At 41.6% G+C, this 18,394-nt stretch overlaps 4 protein-coding genes across 5 annotated transcripts; 3 read left to right on the forward strand and 1 right to left on the reverse strand.

Annotated features, from left to right (window-relative positions):
- The first annotated feature begins 111 nt into the window (after nt 1-111).
- Nucleotides 112-3,221, forward strand: dnajb4 (DnaJ heat shock protein family (Hsp40) member B4). Its single transcript, XM_062482374.1, has 3 exons — nt 112-583; nt 1,219-1,799; nt 2,421-3,221. The coding sequence occupies exons 1-3, from the start codon at nt 373-375 to the stop codon at nt 2,649-2,651; spliced, it is 1,023 nt and encodes a 340-aa protein (XP_062338358.1). The 5' UTR covers nt 112-372; the 3' UTR covers nt 2,652-3,221.
- Nucleotides 3,222-3,700: 479 nt separating this feature from the next.
- gipc2 (GIPC PDZ domain containing family, member 2) lies at nt 3,701-11,960 on the forward strand. Its single transcript, XM_062482375.1, has 6 exons — nt 3,701-4,201; nt 8,797-8,982; nt 9,389-9,569; nt 10,149-10,261; nt 10,359-10,440; nt 10,614-11,960. Exons 1-6 carry the CDS (start codon nt 3,950-3,952, stop codon nt 10,763-10,765), a joined length of 966 nt encoding a protein of 321 aa, XP_062338359.1. The 5' UTR covers nt 3,701-3,949; the 3' UTR covers nt 10,766-11,960.
- Nucleotides 11,961-12,327: 367 nt separating this feature from the next.
- Nucleotides 12,328-16,330, reverse strand: txndc12 (thioredoxin domain containing 12 (endoplasmic reticulum)). 2 transcript variants are annotated; one of them, XR_009932484.1, is made up of 9 exons: nt 16,321-16,330; nt 14,604-14,765; nt 14,281-14,341; nt 14,104-14,156; nt 13,890-13,963; nt 13,687-13,756; nt 13,338-13,421; nt 13,104-13,240; nt 12,328-12,985 (listed from the first exon to the last, which is right to left on the reverse strand). XR_009932484.1 is itself a non-coding variant. In XM_062482376.1 (8 exons), the coding sequence occupies exons 2-8, from the start codon at nt 14,704-14,706 to the stop codon at nt 13,161-13,163; spliced, it is 525 nt and encodes a 174-aa protein (XP_062338360.1). In that variant the 5' UTR covers nt 14,707-14,765; nt 16,321-16,330; the 3' UTR covers nt 12,328-13,160. The 2 variants fall into 2 exon arrangements, 1 of the variants encoding a protein (XP_062338360.1); XM_062482376.1 differs by having other exon boundaries at nt 12,328-13,240.
- On the forward strand, nt 15,336-18,097 carry LOC134037077 (transcription factor BTF3 homolog 4-like). The gene is made up of 6 exons (XM_062482377.1): nt 15,336-15,493; nt 16,069-16,124; nt 16,651-16,764; nt 17,227-17,428; nt 17,548-17,607; nt 17,774-18,097. The coding sequence occupies exons 2-6, from the start codon at nt 16,071-16,073 to the stop codon at nt 17,818-17,820; spliced, it is 477 nt and encodes a 158-aa protein (XP_062338361.1). The 5' UTR covers nt 15,336-15,493; nt 16,069-16,070; the 3' UTR covers nt 17,821-18,097.
- The last annotated feature ends 297 nt before the right edge of the window (nt 18,098-18,394 follow it).

Raw genomic sequence — 18,394 nt, forward strand, 5'->3', positions numbered from 1 at the left:
AAGTAGGTGTACAGTAGGTGTACAGTGCAAAAACCCGAATATGGCACATGACGTAGGCCCACAGCATTAACTTTCTAGAAATTGCCCTTGGATTCCACTGAGAAGCCCGTACGCAGGGGAGGGTGCAATGGCTATTTAAAGAGGATCGTAGGGAGGGATGCATAACACAGGGTCCACAGAGTTGAGTAAGCCCATCTAAACGTAGACATCGTCGCTATTCATTCGTGTACTGTCGTTAATAGTCATAAGAGCGTCGCTTTATCAGTTGTCTCCAAGTAAAAGGGGTCTCAAACATTTTTGGGGGGCTGACAGCGCCCATCAACACCATATCGAGAATAGATTTTCTTTCATGCGTGGCCGTTTTGGGGGAAAATGGGGAAGGATTATTATAAAATACTCGGGATTTCGAAAGGAGCTGCGGAAGAGGACATCAAAAAGGCATACAGAAAGCAAGCTTTGAAATGGCATCCGGATAAAAATAAGGCAGCCAACGCAGAGGAAAAATTCAAAGAAATCGCCGAGGCATATGAGGTCCTCAGTGATCCAAAGAAAAGGGAGATATATGATCAATATGGAGAGGAAGGTAAACTGTAAATCTGTGCAAACGCAGTCTTTTTATTCTATACTGTATTGTGTATATTCCATGCCAATGTTGACAGGATGGAATTATCTAGTCGTGGACGTGAATGCATTGTGAAATTATGTTGATATTTTTTCAATTCAAACGATACATTTGTATTAGCTAAATCATAAATTTCGACAAATCTTTTACATATTGACTGTGAATATGTATTCACCATGTCGTGTGGGCGTTTATAAGGAGGTTATGGTTTCCCTGGGCTCATGCTGCAGGGATGGCCCAGTTGCAGAACTGTAAATCAAATTATTTTCAACATGTCTTTAAATACGAATTGGGTGATATTTTCTCGATATAATGTTACTCTAATAGATATTGGCAGAAAAACTGCCAGAATGATCCCCAAGATTGGGGGAAAACAGAGCATTCAACCAATTACTTTTATTTACAGAGCCTTCCATGCATAAGACGAATGTGTCTAAAACATAGAGCCTTCCATGATGGGTTAAAAAACATTTTGATAACTTTAAAACGGAATAAGATGTTCCCTTAAGTTAAACTTGATAATTTAGAGCTGCACAGTTTGTTACTTTTTACATGGCATGGTTAATGACCCCTGTATTATTTCTGTCCACCACCAGGTCTCAAAGGAGGAAATGGGCCTACTGCTGATGGACAGGGTAGCAACTTCACCTATACCTTCCATGGAGATCCCCATGCAACATTTGCCACATTCTTTGGAGGAGCCAACCCCTTTGAGATGTTCTTTGGGCGTAAGGCTAATGGACGGGATGATGAGGACATGGAGGTGGATGGCAGTGACCCCTTTGGCTCCTTCACCAGTTTCAACCTTAACGGGTTCCCCCGTGACAGACATGTTGGCCTGGGTGGGCAGCAACGACGCAAGCAGGACCCGGCGATCCACCACGAGCTGCGGGTCACCCTCGAGGAGGTCTTCCATGGCTGCACCAAGCGGATGAAGATCTCTCGGAAGAGGATGAATCCTGATGGGAGGACCATGAGAACGGAGGACAAGATTCTTACTATCGAGATCAAGAGGGGTTGGAAAGAAGGCACCAAGATCACCTTCCCTCGGGAGGGTGACGAGTCACCCGGCGCCATTCCTGCAGACATTGTTTTCGTAATCAAGGACAAACCACACCCACACTTTAGACGGGAAGGTTCTGATATTGTGTACCCGGTAGGGGTCAGTCTACGGCAGGTAAGGCTCATTTTCCTTGGTGACTTGGCGCCAGTAAAACAGTGGTATAAAGTAATTACTGGCAATATAGACTGTTAAATCCTGAATCATAACTTTGACCAAATGTAGACGACATAGTACTCTTTTTGGTTTTGGTAGTTTATAAGTACTTACTGAATATGTATAAACTTCAGTATGAACTTTTTTAGTCTGCCAGTTATGTAATGCACATACCCCACTATACACACATAAGGAATATGAGCTGCATCACTTGAGGTGGGCAGGGAGACAGGAGCTTGCCCACTCATACTGTGCAAGATGTGCTTATATGGTATTTTCTATACACGATACACTCCATGTATTAGTTCTGTGTAGTTCTGTGTTTTGAAGTTTACAACCCAGTTTTGGATGCAGTCTCATGGAATGTGGTTACAATGAGTCATACTACAAAAACACCAGAAAATGTGGCTGCGCTTAGATCACATTGCTTATCAGACAGTAAACACATGCTTAATATGTGACCACATAACCCTGGAAAATACAACAGTGCATATTGCATACAGTGTTCTGCAATGTATTATGCCACTTCTTTGTAGACTTCTATGCAAATTGTCACTGACTGTCATATTCCTCTTGTTGCAGTCATTATGTGGATGTTCTGTGACGGTGTCCACAATAGACGGGAATACGTGCAACATGAAAATCACGGACGTCGTCAAACCAGGCATGAGAAAGACAGTTGCAGGCCAAGGGCTACCCTTCCCCAAAAACCCTGACCAGAGGGGGGATCTGGTGGTAGAGTTTGATGTAAACTTTCCAGAGAGTCTCCCAACCAATGCCAAGGATGTCCTGAAACGACATTTACCCGTCTAGCAATAAGGCTGTGGACAGAAGAGGGATGATATCGGCATGCCAGTGCTCCTTCTCTCTCTTACGAGGACAATGCGACTATTCACAGGTGGACCCCCTTCTAATGAATGTGCAATTTCAATTTTTTATCAATTTGGTGTTTTTATAAATACCTTGCATGCCTCCAAGTTGATATAAGTGACAGTAAAATGTGTTGTTATCTAAAGTAAACATTCTATGTCTGTGGGGTCATTCCACATTCACATATTAATTATTTATATTTGTTTTGTTTGTAATGGACTGTAACACTTTTATTATACTGTTAATTGGCATATTTATATGTCACAAATGACATATGTGATCTAATCGTGCTGTAAGGTAAATTCCCCGATAAAGAGGCACATAGAGGTTTATGGGTAGCCTACTAGCATTCACATCATTTTCCGACATCATTTTGTTAAGGACAGTTACCAAAGTAAAAACAAAGTACTGTTATTTCCATTATGAAATGTGTTGCTTTACATGTAGCTCTCCTTACTTGAAACTGGAATTACATTAAAAAAAGAGATGGCTTAGACCATCTCCTGCACACACTAAAAAGTATCTTCCATGTTTGGAAAATGAAAAATTCCTAATGTCTATGTAAATATAGCCTTGTCCATTAACAGCTGCACAGCTGTTGATCATTGGCTGCAAACACAGTGACCTTTACATTATCCCACCAGGGGACACCACATTATGCGTCACAAAGCTATATAGGGGCTTTAAGAAGGGCTACATTAGTTCTACTGGCATCACCTGTTGACTATGACCTGAATACAATTTGTCAGATGAGTAGTCATTTGACATGGGCTAAGCAAAGCCCAAGGATACTTGACTGATGATGAAATATAATCAAATGCCAAAAAGACCAAGTAAAAACACAGAATCGAAGTAATCGTTGTTTTAGTGAAAATGGATACCTGTGATGACAGGTATAGAGTAGTATAGACTATGGCGTGCTTCATTCAGGAGTATTTCTCATCGTAGCCTACTGCGCGTGCGTTCTCAGCATATTGAAACAGAGAAGCTTTTGTTCGGGGACCAGCCTGTCAGAGTTTTCAGTCTTGGCTACTGTATGTGCGAGAAAAGGCGTCGCAGTATACGCCTCCTACCTGTTGAATATTTCGAATATTAACTGGCAACACAGAGTTGAGTCACTGTCTAGGAACAAAGTCAAACCTGGAGAAGGGAGCTAAGGTAGGCGGAAGGAAGGATCGCAACAGGTTGCCACTTCAATGTTCTAGTTGGACGGACTCGTCTACGTGCTTTTCGGATTTAAAATGCCTTTGGGACTAAGAAAAAAGAAAAACAAGACGAAGGAAAGCTCCAATTTGGTCGAAAATGAGGAACTTGCAGCGAAATCCTCCGTCAACGGTGCAGGACTCCCACCTCCACCTGCCAACCTGCGACCGAAACTAGTGTTCCATACGCAATTAGCCAACGGCAGCCCAACGGGCAGAATTGAAGGATTTACTAACGTAAAAGAACTGTACGGGAAAATTGCCGACACTTTTAATTTGAGTCCCCCAGAGGTAAGTTATAGACAACTACTTCTGTGATTTTAGCGCAGTAGTTTATTGATCAAACAACAACAAATAATGTGTAGGCCTACTGTGTGTGATTGTTGTGAAACAAATCATGCCCAAAAATGATATTATGTTAGCGGAGAGGACGTCGAGGTGTTTGTGTAAGGTGTGATCTAACGCTAGCGTGAGTGCCTGACGACCAGATTCTCTAAAAGTTTAAGTGAACTGCTAAATACATGAATCAGATAATAATATTTGGGGCCTGCATACATTGTTATTCAGATGTAGCCAAACTTATTCTATACTAATAGTATAAGGAGCAGTTGGACAACTCCCAGGGAGGAGCCCTTTCCAGAATTTACATTACATACTTACATTACCATCTTCATAGACACTGCCCACACTGCATTTATAGATATGGTGAATTGAAGGCCCTGTAAACAAATGCATGTTCCAAACCCTCCTCCAAGGCCAGACTCTTTGTTCTGTTCTTTATAGAATAATCTGTGAGTGACATGTCTGCCTTTTGTCACTGAGCTGGACTAGATAGCAGGCAGCCTGGCCGGCCTATCAGCCAGGGACACATTTGAGCTGAGCCATAAGCTATCCTCCCCCTCCCTCCTCAACCAGTGCAGAACCTTTGCTGACAATTTAGTGAGAGGGCGCTTCTTAGAAACCAGTCAAGCCACAAGTTTGATGGGTATTTGTGAAAATAAAGAAAGCGCCCATTTAGCCTAAGGTTCTTGGAGGCATGACATTTCAAATATCCTATCATCAACTCACCAGCTTTGTAAATGGCTTTGTAAAAGACATGAGATTCTTTCCGTGTCCTGACTTGCTTGAGCACACCTGCTCAGTTTAGGACACCGGGACTGGGGATAAGCATTCATAAAGCTGTTACACACTCCACAATTCCTGCATGAACATGATGTCCCATTCAGCCATTTCTGTGTGTGACAGGGCAGATAGCCCCTACATGGGGAGGGTGTTATGTTGGGATGGTAGACTGAGGAAGTCCCTCACATCCTGAACAACGGGCACAGCCTAAATCCAATGAGATAAAAGCCGAGGGCCAGCCTTGAAGTCCCTAGGGTGGCGAGGCTGCCCAATGCCAACTCCCTCCCTACACCAACACAAACCACTAACTCACACTAACTACTACCAGGGCATCTCAACTCACCAGCTGCCCCCCACCAATGTGGCATGAAAGTTGGCACTTAATTAAAGAGTGGCTCAGGATATTGGTCTAAACATTTCTTGATCGTTTTTTGTTGCGTTGTCCACGTGAAACACTGTACTCTCCATGTAAATCGGGCACTCATCATGAAAATCTATTAATATCATTAATGTTAATTGAAAAGCGAGTACAGTGATTGCTGTAATTGAAACAACAGTTATTAGCTTGTTCCTACACGGGAGACATATTTCAGTGAAAAAAGGAGGATATTAGTATTTTCAGGCAATAATTTTTTACAACCTAGGTCAAAGTCTTTTCACAGGCAGTTGTGTTTTACCACAGGTGTGGCAGTGTGTGACTTGCAATGTGATCACCTGTTCCCACAGATTGCCAGCATTAGGCTACTCCCCAGAAATTATTTGCTTAACGTTTGAATGTAGATGCTGCCTTCCTGTAGCCTAGCCCCATGTGTTGCCTGTGCCTTAACTCAAAAGACAGACTGAACTACAGTAGGTCAGACTGTTAAAGGTATCAGTCTAATGATCCAAACATCCTACTTTGTTGGGATTGTTTCAAGCTCACATAGTCAAACGTTCAAGGAGATTATACTGCTAATTAATTAAATGTAACCATCCCATCTAGAGAAGTCTGATGAGCTTCTCTTGAAGACTTATCAGGGGACAAAGATCGCGGCACAGTGTTGGCATTCTCACATCCTTTAAGTATTCCCCCTCCACGTCTGCAGGGGTATATGTTTAGTTAGTATTTATTTTCATTATTTCAGAAATGTTCAGATCAAGCCTGAGATTACTGGAGCTTACTCTGATAGAATTGTAGATTTTAATTACGTCCTGAATAGATTAGGTGAGCTAATGTTCTCATTCATTTCCCCCTTTAATATGTTTCTTCTTTTGTTCTTCAACTCCCTTTTTTTTGTTGGAAATCATGGTTTCATATCTTTATAGACAAATACTAATTGAGTGTTAATATGTTGCGTAGTCTTGTGGCACACGTGGCACAGTCCCAGGGGTAATGTTGCTTTTCACAGTCTACAAGTGTGTACATGCCCAAATAAGACAAGACGCAAGTCTAGGCTAAACGGAATGTGTCCTCCGGTTGAAAACACAGGTGTGAGTTCAGCCGTATTCAACATTTTTGAGTCACCATTAGGCCTAAGTAGTTGTTTTCCAGCAGCTAGTGCAGACAGAAACATTGCCAGGGGACTCTTTCGCTCAGCCTCTTATCTGTGTCTCCGATACTGAGGGTTAGCCTATGTCACAGTAATTAGCAAAACAAGTGTCACCTGTGAACACCTGACTACTGCCTGGGTGTGTTTATCTCTGTGTGTAGGTTAGTGGAAGGAGCATTAAAGTGATGATGTGGATGTATTTTTGTGTCTGGACATTTACTAAATTGACATCAGTCCCTTCAGTGGCATTTCTGTTGTTTATAGTATGTCCTCATCACTAACTCTCAACTCCTTAATCAGCGATGCTTCAAAGTTGATCATTGTCTAGGTTGAAACGCTGATGGGCGTTTATATCCTGTTGAGGCATGGACCTTTCTATTCATTGAGAAATATGTAAGGCAATTCAGTTTGCTATTACCTTTTCCATCTACGACCATGCTTCCCCAATACCTGTGAAGTCATGTTTTAATCTCACTTTTCTAGATTCGTCATGACCAATCTTCCTAAAGATAGGTTTAGTGTGTAACTACAAATCCACCGTAATCCAATCCAATGTTCTGTTCCTTATCTACCACCATTTTGATAACCTCATACATCATTGATGATGGATAAGCTCTAATCACTGTTGTTCATATATCTTCATAAAAGTTTAACCTTTTCCTTACTAAGGCATGTTGTTTACCACTGTACTGTTGCAGCATTGTTATCTGTAGATTGTACAGTGTTCAGTTTACATGTGTGCATGTTAATAGACTGTTGTTCCTTTGTGCATAGTTTGTCTTTTAATATTCTTAGAATATGATACAGATTGGTTCCTTACCAACTGCTTGTCCACATGGGCTAGCTGGCCGGGTGGTTGGGCTAGTGGGAGGTGTTTGTGTACTTGTGTCAGTCTGAGTCAGTCACTCAGAGTGGTGGAGGTGAGAGAGGAGTGCGAGTGACGCTCCCTGTACCCAAGCTGCGTGGAGTGTTAACATAATGAGGTACACACTCAGGCACAGGGAAGGAGCATCGTGAACATCCTGAGTGCAGGAAAGAAGCGGCTTCATGTAATCGGCAACCTTGGTTACAGAGTGTAGGCGTCCGTATCGCTGTTCCTCCACCCACGGCCTCATGGGTAATGCCCTGGCCTGCTTTCCCCTGGTGGAAGGGAGATTAGCCAAGCAGAGCGTCCACTTTAACTCCCCAACCCCCCCCCCCCCGCCCCCCGCCGCCTCCTCCTCTGCTCCCTCTCTGCCTCCCCCCTCTAACAAGCCCCCCCCCCAATTTCTAATCCCATTCTTTTATACCCTGGTAACCAAGGGCAACGCTTGTGTCTGTGTCAGCTGATGTGTATGTACGTAGTGCCTGTTGGTACACAAAAGGGGCCAAGCAAGGCTTGTTTTTTTATTCGTTTTGTTCTTGCCAGAGAGTCATTGCACACAAAGGTCATCCCGATGAACCGGTACAGATCACTCCTTTTCTTTCATGCAGCCCGGAAGTCAGGGAACATGACTTGGCAGTTTTCAACTCATACAACAGATATATATATAAATATATATAAAAAATGAATTCCTTAAAAAGTGTGAAACTCTTTAGAGCAAATCGTGCCTTTGGTGCATGGGCTTGCATTGGGATCGTAGAAGAATAGAGATTTACAGGAGGACATATTAATAGCTCTGGGTGCACCATCTGTGTGAGGTAGGGCGGAATAAATGATTCACCCCTAGCAGGCCCCTCCCTCCTGCTTTCACTGGCCGGCCCCAGTTTAAAGGGCTTTTAAATCAGGCTACAAGTGGAACGTGTTCCTGCTGATCGCATTTCCCCCCCCTGTCCTGCCAAGAGGTTGCAGCCAAAGGTGTGATGCCAGGGTCTCTCATCACTGGCACAGTGGAAAAGGTCACCTTCTCTATTTTGTCCCAGTCTGAGAGGGAGGCACCACACAGCTGTCTTGAGTCACTCTGATCACAGAAGGACTAGAAAGGGAACATCGACCAAATAGATAAAGACATCGCTCACTGGCGACTTTCTTTGTTAACATGCCGACCTGCGGTGTCACTCCAGCTCAGCTACCAGAAAGTCTGTGATTGAAAGTGGCTTTAACATGAGCCGTTATCAAATTCTGTCGTTTGAAGTGACCACAAACAATAAATAAAATATCATGAAGCATTGTGTTCTTCTTTCTAGTACCACCTGTGTGTGTGTGTGTGTGTGTGTCTTTTTGTAAAATGTGTATGTGTGTGTGTGTGTATGTAGATCCTGTTCTGTACCTTGAACACCCACAAGATTGACATGGAGAAGTTGCTGGGGGGCCAGATCGGCCTGGAGGACTTCATCTTCGCCCACATCAGGGGGATCAAGAAGGAAGTGGTGGTGCACAAGTCCGAGGAGGCTCTGGGCCTCACCATCACAGACAATGGAGCTGGCTATGCCTTCATAAAGGTAGGCATGCAAATATTCATATTCAAAAGGTCCAAATGTTGTCTCTGAAATGAAATCTCTTAAATGTTCCATTGAGATCACTTGTGTCATTCGATTTCAAGAACTGTACAGATTTGTGACTCATTTCAGCTTTTTTTGTCTTCATTCAAGAGTGTGGAGGATCTCAAAACAGATGCTCCTACATGCCACCTTGTGTTGATAATTCATCATTACATGTTGTTTCCCTCAAGACAAACAGGCTGTTCATATTCACAGAACCCAAAAACGCATCTCTTGGTCCCACGTAGAAAGTTTGAAATATTGTTGAGAAACATGAGTGGTTCTTATCACGGTCAACTATCCTGTATAATAACAATAAATGAATCTTTCCCTATATTTGTCTTTCTTTCTCTCTCTCTCTTCTTAGCGCATCAAAGAGGGCAGTGTGGTGGATGGAGTGAAGTTGATTTGTGTGGGTGACCACATAGAGTGCATCAACGGGCAGAACATTGTGGGCACACGACACTATGAGGTGGCCCGCATGCTGAAGGATTTGCCCAAAGACAAGGTCTTCACTCTGAAACTAGTGGAACCTATGAAGGCCTTTGGTAAGTGGTGGGCCATAACTACACCTCCAGTGGCTTGTGGGACAATTTTTTATTTACTTTGAATTTGCTTTGAATGCTTCCCTGCTCCATGATCTTTGTAACTGGCTTGCCATTGTGTCACAGTCATAATACATTTACATTTAGTCATTTTAGCAGACGCTCTTATCCAGAGCGACTTACAGTAAGTACAGGGACATTCCCCCCAAAGCAAGTAGGGTGAAGTGCCTTGCCCAAGGACACAACGTCATTTGGCACGGCTGGGAATCATACTGGCAACCTTCAGATTACGAGTCCGACTCCCTCACCGCTCAGCCATCGGACGCACATTTAATACAAGAATTGCAGCTTATGCTTTACATAAAATCAATAAAAACAATAATACAAGTAATAAAAGTAATAAAACCCTTCTGGACACAGGCAGCAGTCTTTGCATTATCTCGAGCCACAGTCTTTGTGGTTTCCCAATATTAATACAAATTTAACTCATGTCAAGTCAGTTTAATCACATAATGACTTTGAACATCCCTTCTCCCGCACAATGTCTTTGAAAGTGTGTTCCCCCTCCCCCCCATCAAACAGAAATGCTTGAGCCAAGGTCAAAGGGCACCAAACCTGCCAGCGAGAACAAGATTGGCACAGGGAGGGGAACTCTGAGACTGCGCTCCAAAGGGCCGGCGACAGTGGAGGAGGTGGTGAGTGTCTGCCCCTAGTGTTGATCAGAACTTTCCAGGCAGGGCCCACATTTCCCCATGTCCCGTCTCGTTATCAAAACCCTGTTGTGTTCTCCAGCCAACAGAGTTTGAAGAGAAAGCGGTAAAGAAGGTGGATGACCTCCTGGAGAGCTACATGGGGATCAGAGACACTGAGCTGGGTGTGTAGACAAAAAATCTCCCCACTAAATATTCAGTTGATAAGCACCTTACTGACAACATGATAACAAATCAACACTTTTGGAGACATACCATATCCAGGCACAAAATGTAATCAAAGTATTCAGCATCGTGTAGTCAGTTGTAGTAACATGGAGTACCACTTGTTCCCCAGCTGCCACTATGGTGGAGGTGGGGCGGGACAAGAAGAACCCAGATGAGTTCGCCATGGCCCTGGACGAGGCCCTTGGAGACTTTGCCTTCCCGGACGAGTTTGTTTTCGACGTCTGGGGGGCAATCGGAGATGCCAAGCAGGGACGCTTTTAGTCTTTCACTTCCCCATACTTCCCTCAATCATCCTCGTTTAGTCACAGGACATCATGTCACCAAGTACAAAGTCGTGTGTAGCGTGGTTTGGGGGGGGGGGGGTCTTGTAATGCCTGGGTAGTTGCACTGGGGACAAATTTTGTATTTGAGTGACTTAATGAAGGGTTCAATATTTGGCTCACATAAGGGCTGGCTACAAAATGCTTATTGGTCTGCATTCCACGATGCACATTATCAGACTGGATTTGGTCTTGGTTGTAAAAGGGCATTGATTTATGCATTATGTAGACTATCTACGTACGGTCTTAGAGTTGTTTCTATTTATACTCTACTCATGAACCATACAATCTAGTGAAATGTGCAACATTGGTTATTAAGGGTACCCACCTCTAAATCAGTTAATTGTAATCACACTACTTTATAACAGTGATAAATATATTTATATATATGTGTACTGATCACATGTATCAAACTTTTTTTAGGCTTTTATGTCTCATGTCAAAATGTTGCTGCGTTTTGAAACTTGGCATATGTAATTAGTGTAGTTGTGATCATAGCTATATTTTTATGTTGACCGAGACCTCAATTTTCCAACCTCTCTCCTCCACAGGGTGTCATTGTAGGACATCTTACCATCAACCTCACCTGGGAAAAACTCCTAGTCATATCTTTGTATGATACAACCGCATGGTTGAATGAAGGTTTATCATTGTCAGTTATTTCACAAATTGTTTTAATTTGACTGACACTGCATTGTGTGACCTAATCCTATTGGGTTGTATCATTATAGGTGTCACTCTGCCTTCTGTACACCATGCATCTTGTACTGCAGATAATAGTCTGTTCAGGGCATGGCTACCCATAAAGAAGTCATGGCAGTGAGACAAAAAGAGTGAAATAGCCTTAGATCCTGTGCTCCCTTTCCAGTAAAGGTGGACTTTCAGTACTGGATTATCACACAGCAGGTTTTTATCTTGACCAAGGAGACGTGATGGCACAATTTCAACTAACATTCCTTATCTTTTAGTTGCATTTTTGTACAGAGTGCTAGAGCGTAATTAAGATATCAAATATATTTTAATAGAAATAGGTTTTTGTTTTTAATTTATTTGTTCATTAAAATTTGTCATTTGTCGAATATATTTTTTACAGCCTTAAGACCTTGCACACCATTAAACTGAAATCTATCTCTGAATTCTGCCATCTTGAAGCCTGTTTGCCTCACTTTAGGTGTAGTTACTTACAATCCAAATGTAAAAGTAAATACAAAAAATGTTCTTAGCAAAAGCATGTTTAGCATGCAGTTTACAGATAATTGTACATCTTTTTATGAAGAGTTTTATTGTCCATAAGGGATGGTAAAGGGTTTGATAAAATATGTTCTGTATTTGTATAATTGTATTTGTTTGACTAACATCCTATACTACAGAGTTAAAGACACAGCAGTATACTGTAACAGATATGTGGCAGTGATGTCATCTTCTGGTATATAGTAACCCATTCAAATGTAGTTTTACAGTTCTGCCCTTTAGTTATACTATAAATAAACCCTTATCAAATCATTCAGTACAACAAACTTTATTTGCACACTTTGGTGTGTATATACAAAATACAACATGACAACAGAACCTTTCATTTTGTTAATCTGCTCTTCAAAACAAGTTTAGCAAAGCCGGTAAAATGATGAACCAGTTGGAAATAATTTTCCACAAACATCAAAAACTTTAACTGTAAAATAATGTTACATTATATAACATACTATGCCAAAATTGGCAGAATTTAACAACTGACATATTCGTTTCAATACATGTAGCTACCCCACAAAAGCTAAAGAATTTAAAGGAAAGAAGGCTTCAGATATAATGAAGCTTTTCTTTAAAATATGGTAATACTGTAGAGGACTTGGAAGCACATTATTGTAAATATCCTTGATACACATGTGAAATGTTGACAGTTAAGGTTTACTTTGATGCCTGATAGTTAAGGGGCTATTTTGAGTGATTGTTCAGCCTCTACAGAGTATTTATATGGCATTTATTGAAGTACAGTAGTTTGACTAAACACAGCATTTTTGATCTCAAAATAAGGAGACATTTTCCACAACAGTAACATTTAGGAAATGGCTATTAGGAAATGCAGTATGAAAAAGACATTACTTAAGCACCAGTGCCAAATGGACGGTTGCTTGAAGACTTGGCTGCTATGAGACTCGCATTCATCCTCAAAATAAGATGGAAAAATATGTATGATATTACTATAGATGTCAAATTTGCACTTAAATAGAAGTAAAACTACATGGGGTGGATTTTACAGACTACGGACTAATAGCAGTATCCACCGGCTGCCTTGGGTAGCGGCTTTCAGAGAGAAAGCCCTCAGATCCTGCTCCTGTCTCTCACAGTTCATCTCCAACATGGGTGTTCCTGAAGGCATCACCTGTCAGCTTCTCCTGGGCCTCCTTCATACCAGATACAACTGTAGGAGGAGAAGGGGTCACAACCAAACCTGTTAGTCACAGACACTCACACTTATAATTATTTACTTCTAATACAGTTTGATATGAGATAAATACCTTGGTCTGAATTGCTGTAGAAATACTTGTAGTTGGGATTCCCATTTGTGTTGGTTATCTCCGGATGAACTTTGCCACTGGGATCTATGAGAAACATGGGTATTAGCAACAGAAAACAATTAAGGGGGGGTCAGATGGCTGAGCGGATAGGGAATTGGGCTATTAATCAGAAGGTTGCCGGTTCGATTCCCGGCCAAATGACGTTGTGTCCTTGGGCACTTCACCCTACTTGCCTCGGGGAGCATGTCCCTCTTATCCAGAGCGACTTACAGTAAGTAAGTCTGCTAAATGTAAATGTAAGGGGTGTTACATGTCATAGGGATGTGCACAGGCAAGAGTGTTCTTTTACCAAGGAAAAGTATTCTAGGAATGTATCCACCATCAGGGCTGAAGGCCTCATCCTTAGGCTCCTCCTCATCCTGTTGAAATACATCTGTGGTAAATCAACTACATAGACATCTACATACACAATATACATACACAACTACCCACACCCTGGTATTATGAGGAAGCCTGAAAAAAGTATTCTGTCGAAGGATGGCCTATTCTTACCTCCAGATTTACCATGACAAAATTGTGAGCCAGTTCAGAGATTTCCTTAGACTCTGCAAACTTAGGTTTCAGAGCTGAAAAGAAAAAGGGTTGATTTTCCTTTAGAAAACCTAGCTATTTTGTCTCAGATAGTATCAATAACATACTCATGTAACATAAATCACTGGTTTAAGCAAGGACAACTTAATATGGAAGAAAAATTTGTGAAAAATACCTTTGCAGGCTCCACACCAAGTTTTGTGAATAATGACCATCAACGGCAATCCACTGTCAAGAGAACAAGTGGTCTGATTAAATGAGTAGATAGCACAAGAACAACTGTTCAGGCAACACCTAGATCACCGATTAAGGCTAGGTAAAAGGTTCTCATTTCAAAGAGTAACTTGATCACCTGGCCTCTGCCTCTTTCTTCCCATCATCCAGGCTTCTCCAGTGTATATTATCCCCAAATCCTGTTTAAAGAAACATACTAGTCAATGGGAAGACTTCACCTTTCTCTTTATGAATGGTACAACGATGGCATTAGTAACTAGAACCCAAAATATACATTGCTAACGTTAATTAGCTAAACTAGTTAGAATAGCTAGGTTATTGCTCATTAATTCGCAGCAACATCTGATACAGCAAAGTGACCAGCAGCCGTGTACAGTACTGCCTTCCTTTCACTACTGTATCCTACAGTTAAACATTCGTGCGCATTAATGATATGCTTACCTCGGCTATTCCCTTCTTCAGCTGCAACCTTATGAAGATAGGAAAACGAAAATAGTACTTGGAAAGCGGACAACAAAGCAATATTGACACGGGGGGACAGCATATTCGTGGCCTTTCAATAATCTTGCTGTCTTGTGCTAGCTACTTTCAACTTCTAGCTAGTTGTACCAGAGAATGTGTACTAGAAACCGGTAATAATGTACCATGTGACAGGATGAGGCAGTGTGCTTGAATACAATGTAATCGTTTCAAAATAAAAGTTACCGGTGAGCTACCAAACTATTGTGTGTTCTGGATTTCAGGGTTAGTGTTGAAGAATAGGGTGGGAACATACATGTAATGTAAAACAATGGAAATACGTAGGGAACTAGGTGTTTCTTATCATTTTCTATAACTATGTCTGTATTTAATGCCATAACACCTCCTAGTGGTCAGCAGCTATCCTTCACCAGAGAATGTCTTCACTCTGACAGGTGTTGTTGCCCCAGATGCACCCCCACCCTGAAAAGCACCCGCTCACGGGGGCGCGTGCTCAAATCAAAAAGTGAAAGACATTTAGTCATGTTTTGATGTCTTGATATCGCAACGGAGGGGAAACAGCTGTTTCACAACAGTGTTGGGACCTGCTGTATATTAAGGGGACTAGTAACCAGCTGTCTCCCCTCTGTTTGGTTGCGATATCAAGACAACATATTTCGAGTGGTTTGTGCGCGCTCCCGTGAGGGTGTGCTTTTCAGGGTGGGGTGCATCTGGGGGCACAACACCGGAATCATCATCATCATCACCTCGTGCTAGTGTTGCAGATGGTGAGGTAGCCTGGGTAAGTGGGTAATCAGGTCTGTACTAGTACGAACAATACCAGCGAGCAACTGACGACAGTCTTGCCACAGGTAAATCTTTCAGATTTTATAATTCAACAACTGTACGAAGGACAATAATCTTATTTATGTTTAGTCATATACTCGTAAGTGTTCGTCGATAATTACAGTTTGCATCCGATTGTTGTTTACCAGCATGCTAACGTAGCTAGGTTTAGCTAGCTAGCGTGTTCTGACACATCAATCCACTTAGTTAACTTCTCCTTTTACTGTCAATTTTATATTTCTATGAATCACGCGTTTGTATAGTTAAATTACATAGTCCACCATTAGTGCCACCACCGTTACATCTAGTACTTATTTAAATTGGATGAAAGTGCAAGTCAGCTAGCTAGCCCTAGCGAGTAACCTGTTACATTGGATTATGTATAGTTCAGCTAGCTAGTTAGCTAACAGTTAGCTTTAATGAGCGTTGTAGAAATATATTGTCTGTGACTTAATTGTTCACCCCTCGGTAAATCTAATTGTTGTTGTGTTAGCTTGGGGTCAGTGTAATTAATTACATATTCTGAATACAAGTAATTGTGTTACTTTTTCTTGATGCATCATTATTAATGACTAAAAATGGTCTCCATTCTCTCTAATAGTTATGAACCAAGAGAAGCTTGCCAAACTCCAGGCTCAAGTCCGGATAGGGGGAAAGGTACAAGTCCCAAATGTATTTGCTGTTTTGTGATGCTAAATGACTGGGGTCACCTGCATTAGATTCATACATTCATAGATTCATAGATTCATACATTGCTTAGAGTGTACCCTCACGTATTATGCCCTAATGTAGACTGATACAGGTTGAATGGAGCCTGATGCAATACTGAGGCAGAAGGTAAAGATCTGTAGCTCTAGTAGTAGGAGGTACATTATGCATCCTTATGTGGTAATGGAATGTGTTGAAACAGGAGCTTTACTGTTTTGGTGCAGAAGATAAGTTCACAAAAGACCTGCTAGCCTTTTTCCCGACCTCAGCATTCCTATTATGGACAGATGCTTTGACCTGATCGACTGTTGTGGCCTGTCATTGTCAGTTCTCTTGTCGAAGGATCATGTCTCTTCCCTCCACTAGATGGTGCCATAATTGACATGTTTATTTTGTAGCATTTATTCTTTCAACCTACGTGTTAATTTTTTATCTGTATTTTAATAATGTTCAACTCCATCTGCTCTGCTCATAGGGATCGGCCCGTAGGAAGAAAAAGGTAGTTCACAGGACAGCCACCGCAGATGACAAAAAACTGCAAAGTTCTTTGAAGAAACTAGCTGTGAACAACATTGCTGGTATTGAAGAGGTATGTTGTTCCCATGTTGAAGTCTCAAATTCCCTGTAAGCACTTCTTTCTTTTTTTCACTAAATAAAATGGGATGTGGAACCGCCAGTTTGAGTCTGGCTGAGCAAATGTACGCAAAGTTTTACTATAACATTAGCTCCCTGATAGCGCTGTTACTCAGTTCTTTTGTTTGAATGTGTGTATTGTTTGGTAAAGTCTTGATATTAAGATAGTGACAAAAAACAAACTGAATTACCAGTGTCCACATGTTTACATTAACGCTTGTCCGGAACATGCATATTTTTGACGGAAGTCGAGTTTAAAATAATGTTTAAAAAACACTTTGGACAAAAAACTTGAGGCAAGTTTAAACGATTTTACCTTTTGCCAAAGAATAGCGAGGCAACCTAAAAAGCTTCACGTTGAGCCTGTGTTCATTTTGGCATACCAGCATTTGTTAAATGACTTGCAATTTCCTCCAAGGTAAACATGATAAAGGACGATGGGATGGTGATCCACTTTAACAACCCCAAGGTTCAAGCCTCACTGTCAGCAAACACATTTGCCATCACTGGCCACGCAGAGACCAAACAGCTCACTGAGATGCTGCCTGGGATCCTCAGCCAGCTAGGGGCTGACAGTCTGAGCAGCCTGCGGAAACTGGCAGAGCACTTCCCCCGGCAAGGTGGGCTGAAACTCCTACATCTTATTTAGCACCAAAGACCTAGTCGGTCTAATGGGAGAGCACATTGTCGAAAAATAATAGTTTTCATGCAAATCCAACATTCTTTTTCCTTGTTGTAGCATTGGAAACTAAGGCAAACAAACCAGAAGATATTGAAGAGGAAGATGATGACGTTCCAGGTATGGATTCTGTGACCATTAATAGTTGTAGAATTATTATTTAATTGGTAACTATGTTGTCATTTTTAGACCAATCTCCTAATTTGTCATACAATCAGTTAACCCCTTTGTACCTTTCAACCCTTTGAGACTGTCTTTGAGCAATTCTGTCTTGTCCATATTGCAGATCTTGTAGAAAACTTTGATGAAGCGTCAAAGGATGAAGCCAACTAACGAATCAAAGTCGCCATCATCCACCCTTATTTGGTCTCAAAGGTGCATTTGTTACAGTTATAACGTAATCGAGGATTGCAATGTCGGAGAAACATCATAATATCAAGGACAACCACCAAGGGATGTGTTCTGTATTTTAACTTGGTGGACCTCCGAAGGAACTGCCTAACAAGAAATACTACTGTCTAATTTGCCTTTCAGAACTGTCAAGGAAGCGTCAATCGGATGATCCTGTATTTAAAATGTATTGTTTATTAAAGAAAATGATTCATGAAAATGTGTTGCTTGATTTTTCTTAGTGTTGTGTATCTTCATACTTTACAAAAGTGATATTAATGTTATGAAATGACTGCCACTCAACAGCACCATAACTTTAGGGCTTTAGAATTAGAACTAGAAGCATGTACAAATATTTGTTTGTTTGCTGTTCAGCTCCCAAATCTCTGTGGAGATTACTACCCAGGTCTTAAACACACTTCAGGGTGTTACTGAAATGTCAGTGAAGGAGAATGACAGATCAATGGATAAAAGCCCAGAGTATTTGTAAGCGACCAGTTGTTTGGCGAGCAGAAAG

This window comes from Osmerus eperlanus, chromosome 16 (assembly GCF_963692335.1).
Source record: "Osmerus eperlanus chromosome 16, fOsmEpe2.1, whole genome shotgun sequence".
Taxonomy (NCBI): domain Eukaryota; kingdom Metazoa; phylum Chordata; class Actinopteri; order Osmeriformes; family Osmeridae; genus Osmerus; species Osmerus eperlanus.

Bases quoted from the DNA above. Each gene is read 5' to 3' on its own strand.
- dnajb4 (XM_062482374.1), top strand. From the start codon at position 373: ATGGGGAAGGATTATTATAAAATACTCGGGATTTCGAAAGGAGCTGCG. The intron at 584-1,218 runs GTAAACTGTAAA...GTCCACCACCAG, and splicing joins TGATCAATATGGAGAGGAAG to GTCTCAAAGGAGGAAATGGG. The intron at 1,800-2,420 runs GTAAGGCTCATT...CTCTTGTTGCAG, and splicing joins TAGGGGTCAGTCTACGGCAG to TCATTATGTGGATGTTCTGT.
- gipc2 (XM_062482375.1), top strand. From the start codon at position 3,950: ATGCCTTTGGGACTAAGAAAAAAGAAAAACAAGACGAAGGAAAGCTCC. The intron at 4,202-8,796 runs GTAAGTTATAGA...GTGTGTATGTAG, and splicing joins TTAATTTGAGTCCCCCAGAG to ATCCTGTTCTGTACCTTGAA. The intron at 8,983-9,388 runs GTAGGCATGCAA...CTCTCTTCTTAG, and splicing joins CTGGCTATGCCTTCATAAAG to CGCATCAAAGAGGGCAGTGT.
- txndc12 (XM_062482376.1), bottom strand. From the start codon at position 14,706: ATGCTGTCCCCCCGTGTCAATATTGCTTTGTTGTCCGCTTTCCAAGTA. The intron at 13,757-13,889 runs GTAAGAATAGGC...GTATTTCAACAG, and splicing joins TTGTCATGGTAAATCTGGAG to GATGAGGAGGAGCCTAAGGA. The intron at 13,241-13,337 runs GTATTTATCTCA...CTCCTCCTACAG, and splicing joins CTACAGCAATTCAGACCAAG to TTGTATCTGGTATGAAGGAG.
- LOC134037077 (XM_062482377.1), top strand. From the start codon at position 16,071: ATGAACCAAGAGAAGCTTGCCAAACTCCAGGCTCAAGTCCGGATAGGG. The intron at 17,429-17,547 runs GTGGGCTGAAAC...TCCTTGTTGTAG, and splicing joins AGAGCACTTCCCCCGGCAAG to CATTGGAAACTAAGGCAAAC. The intron at 17,608-17,773 runs GTATGGATTCTG...TCCATATTGCAG, and splicing joins GGAAGATGATGACGTTCCAG to ATCTTGTAGAAAACTTTGAT.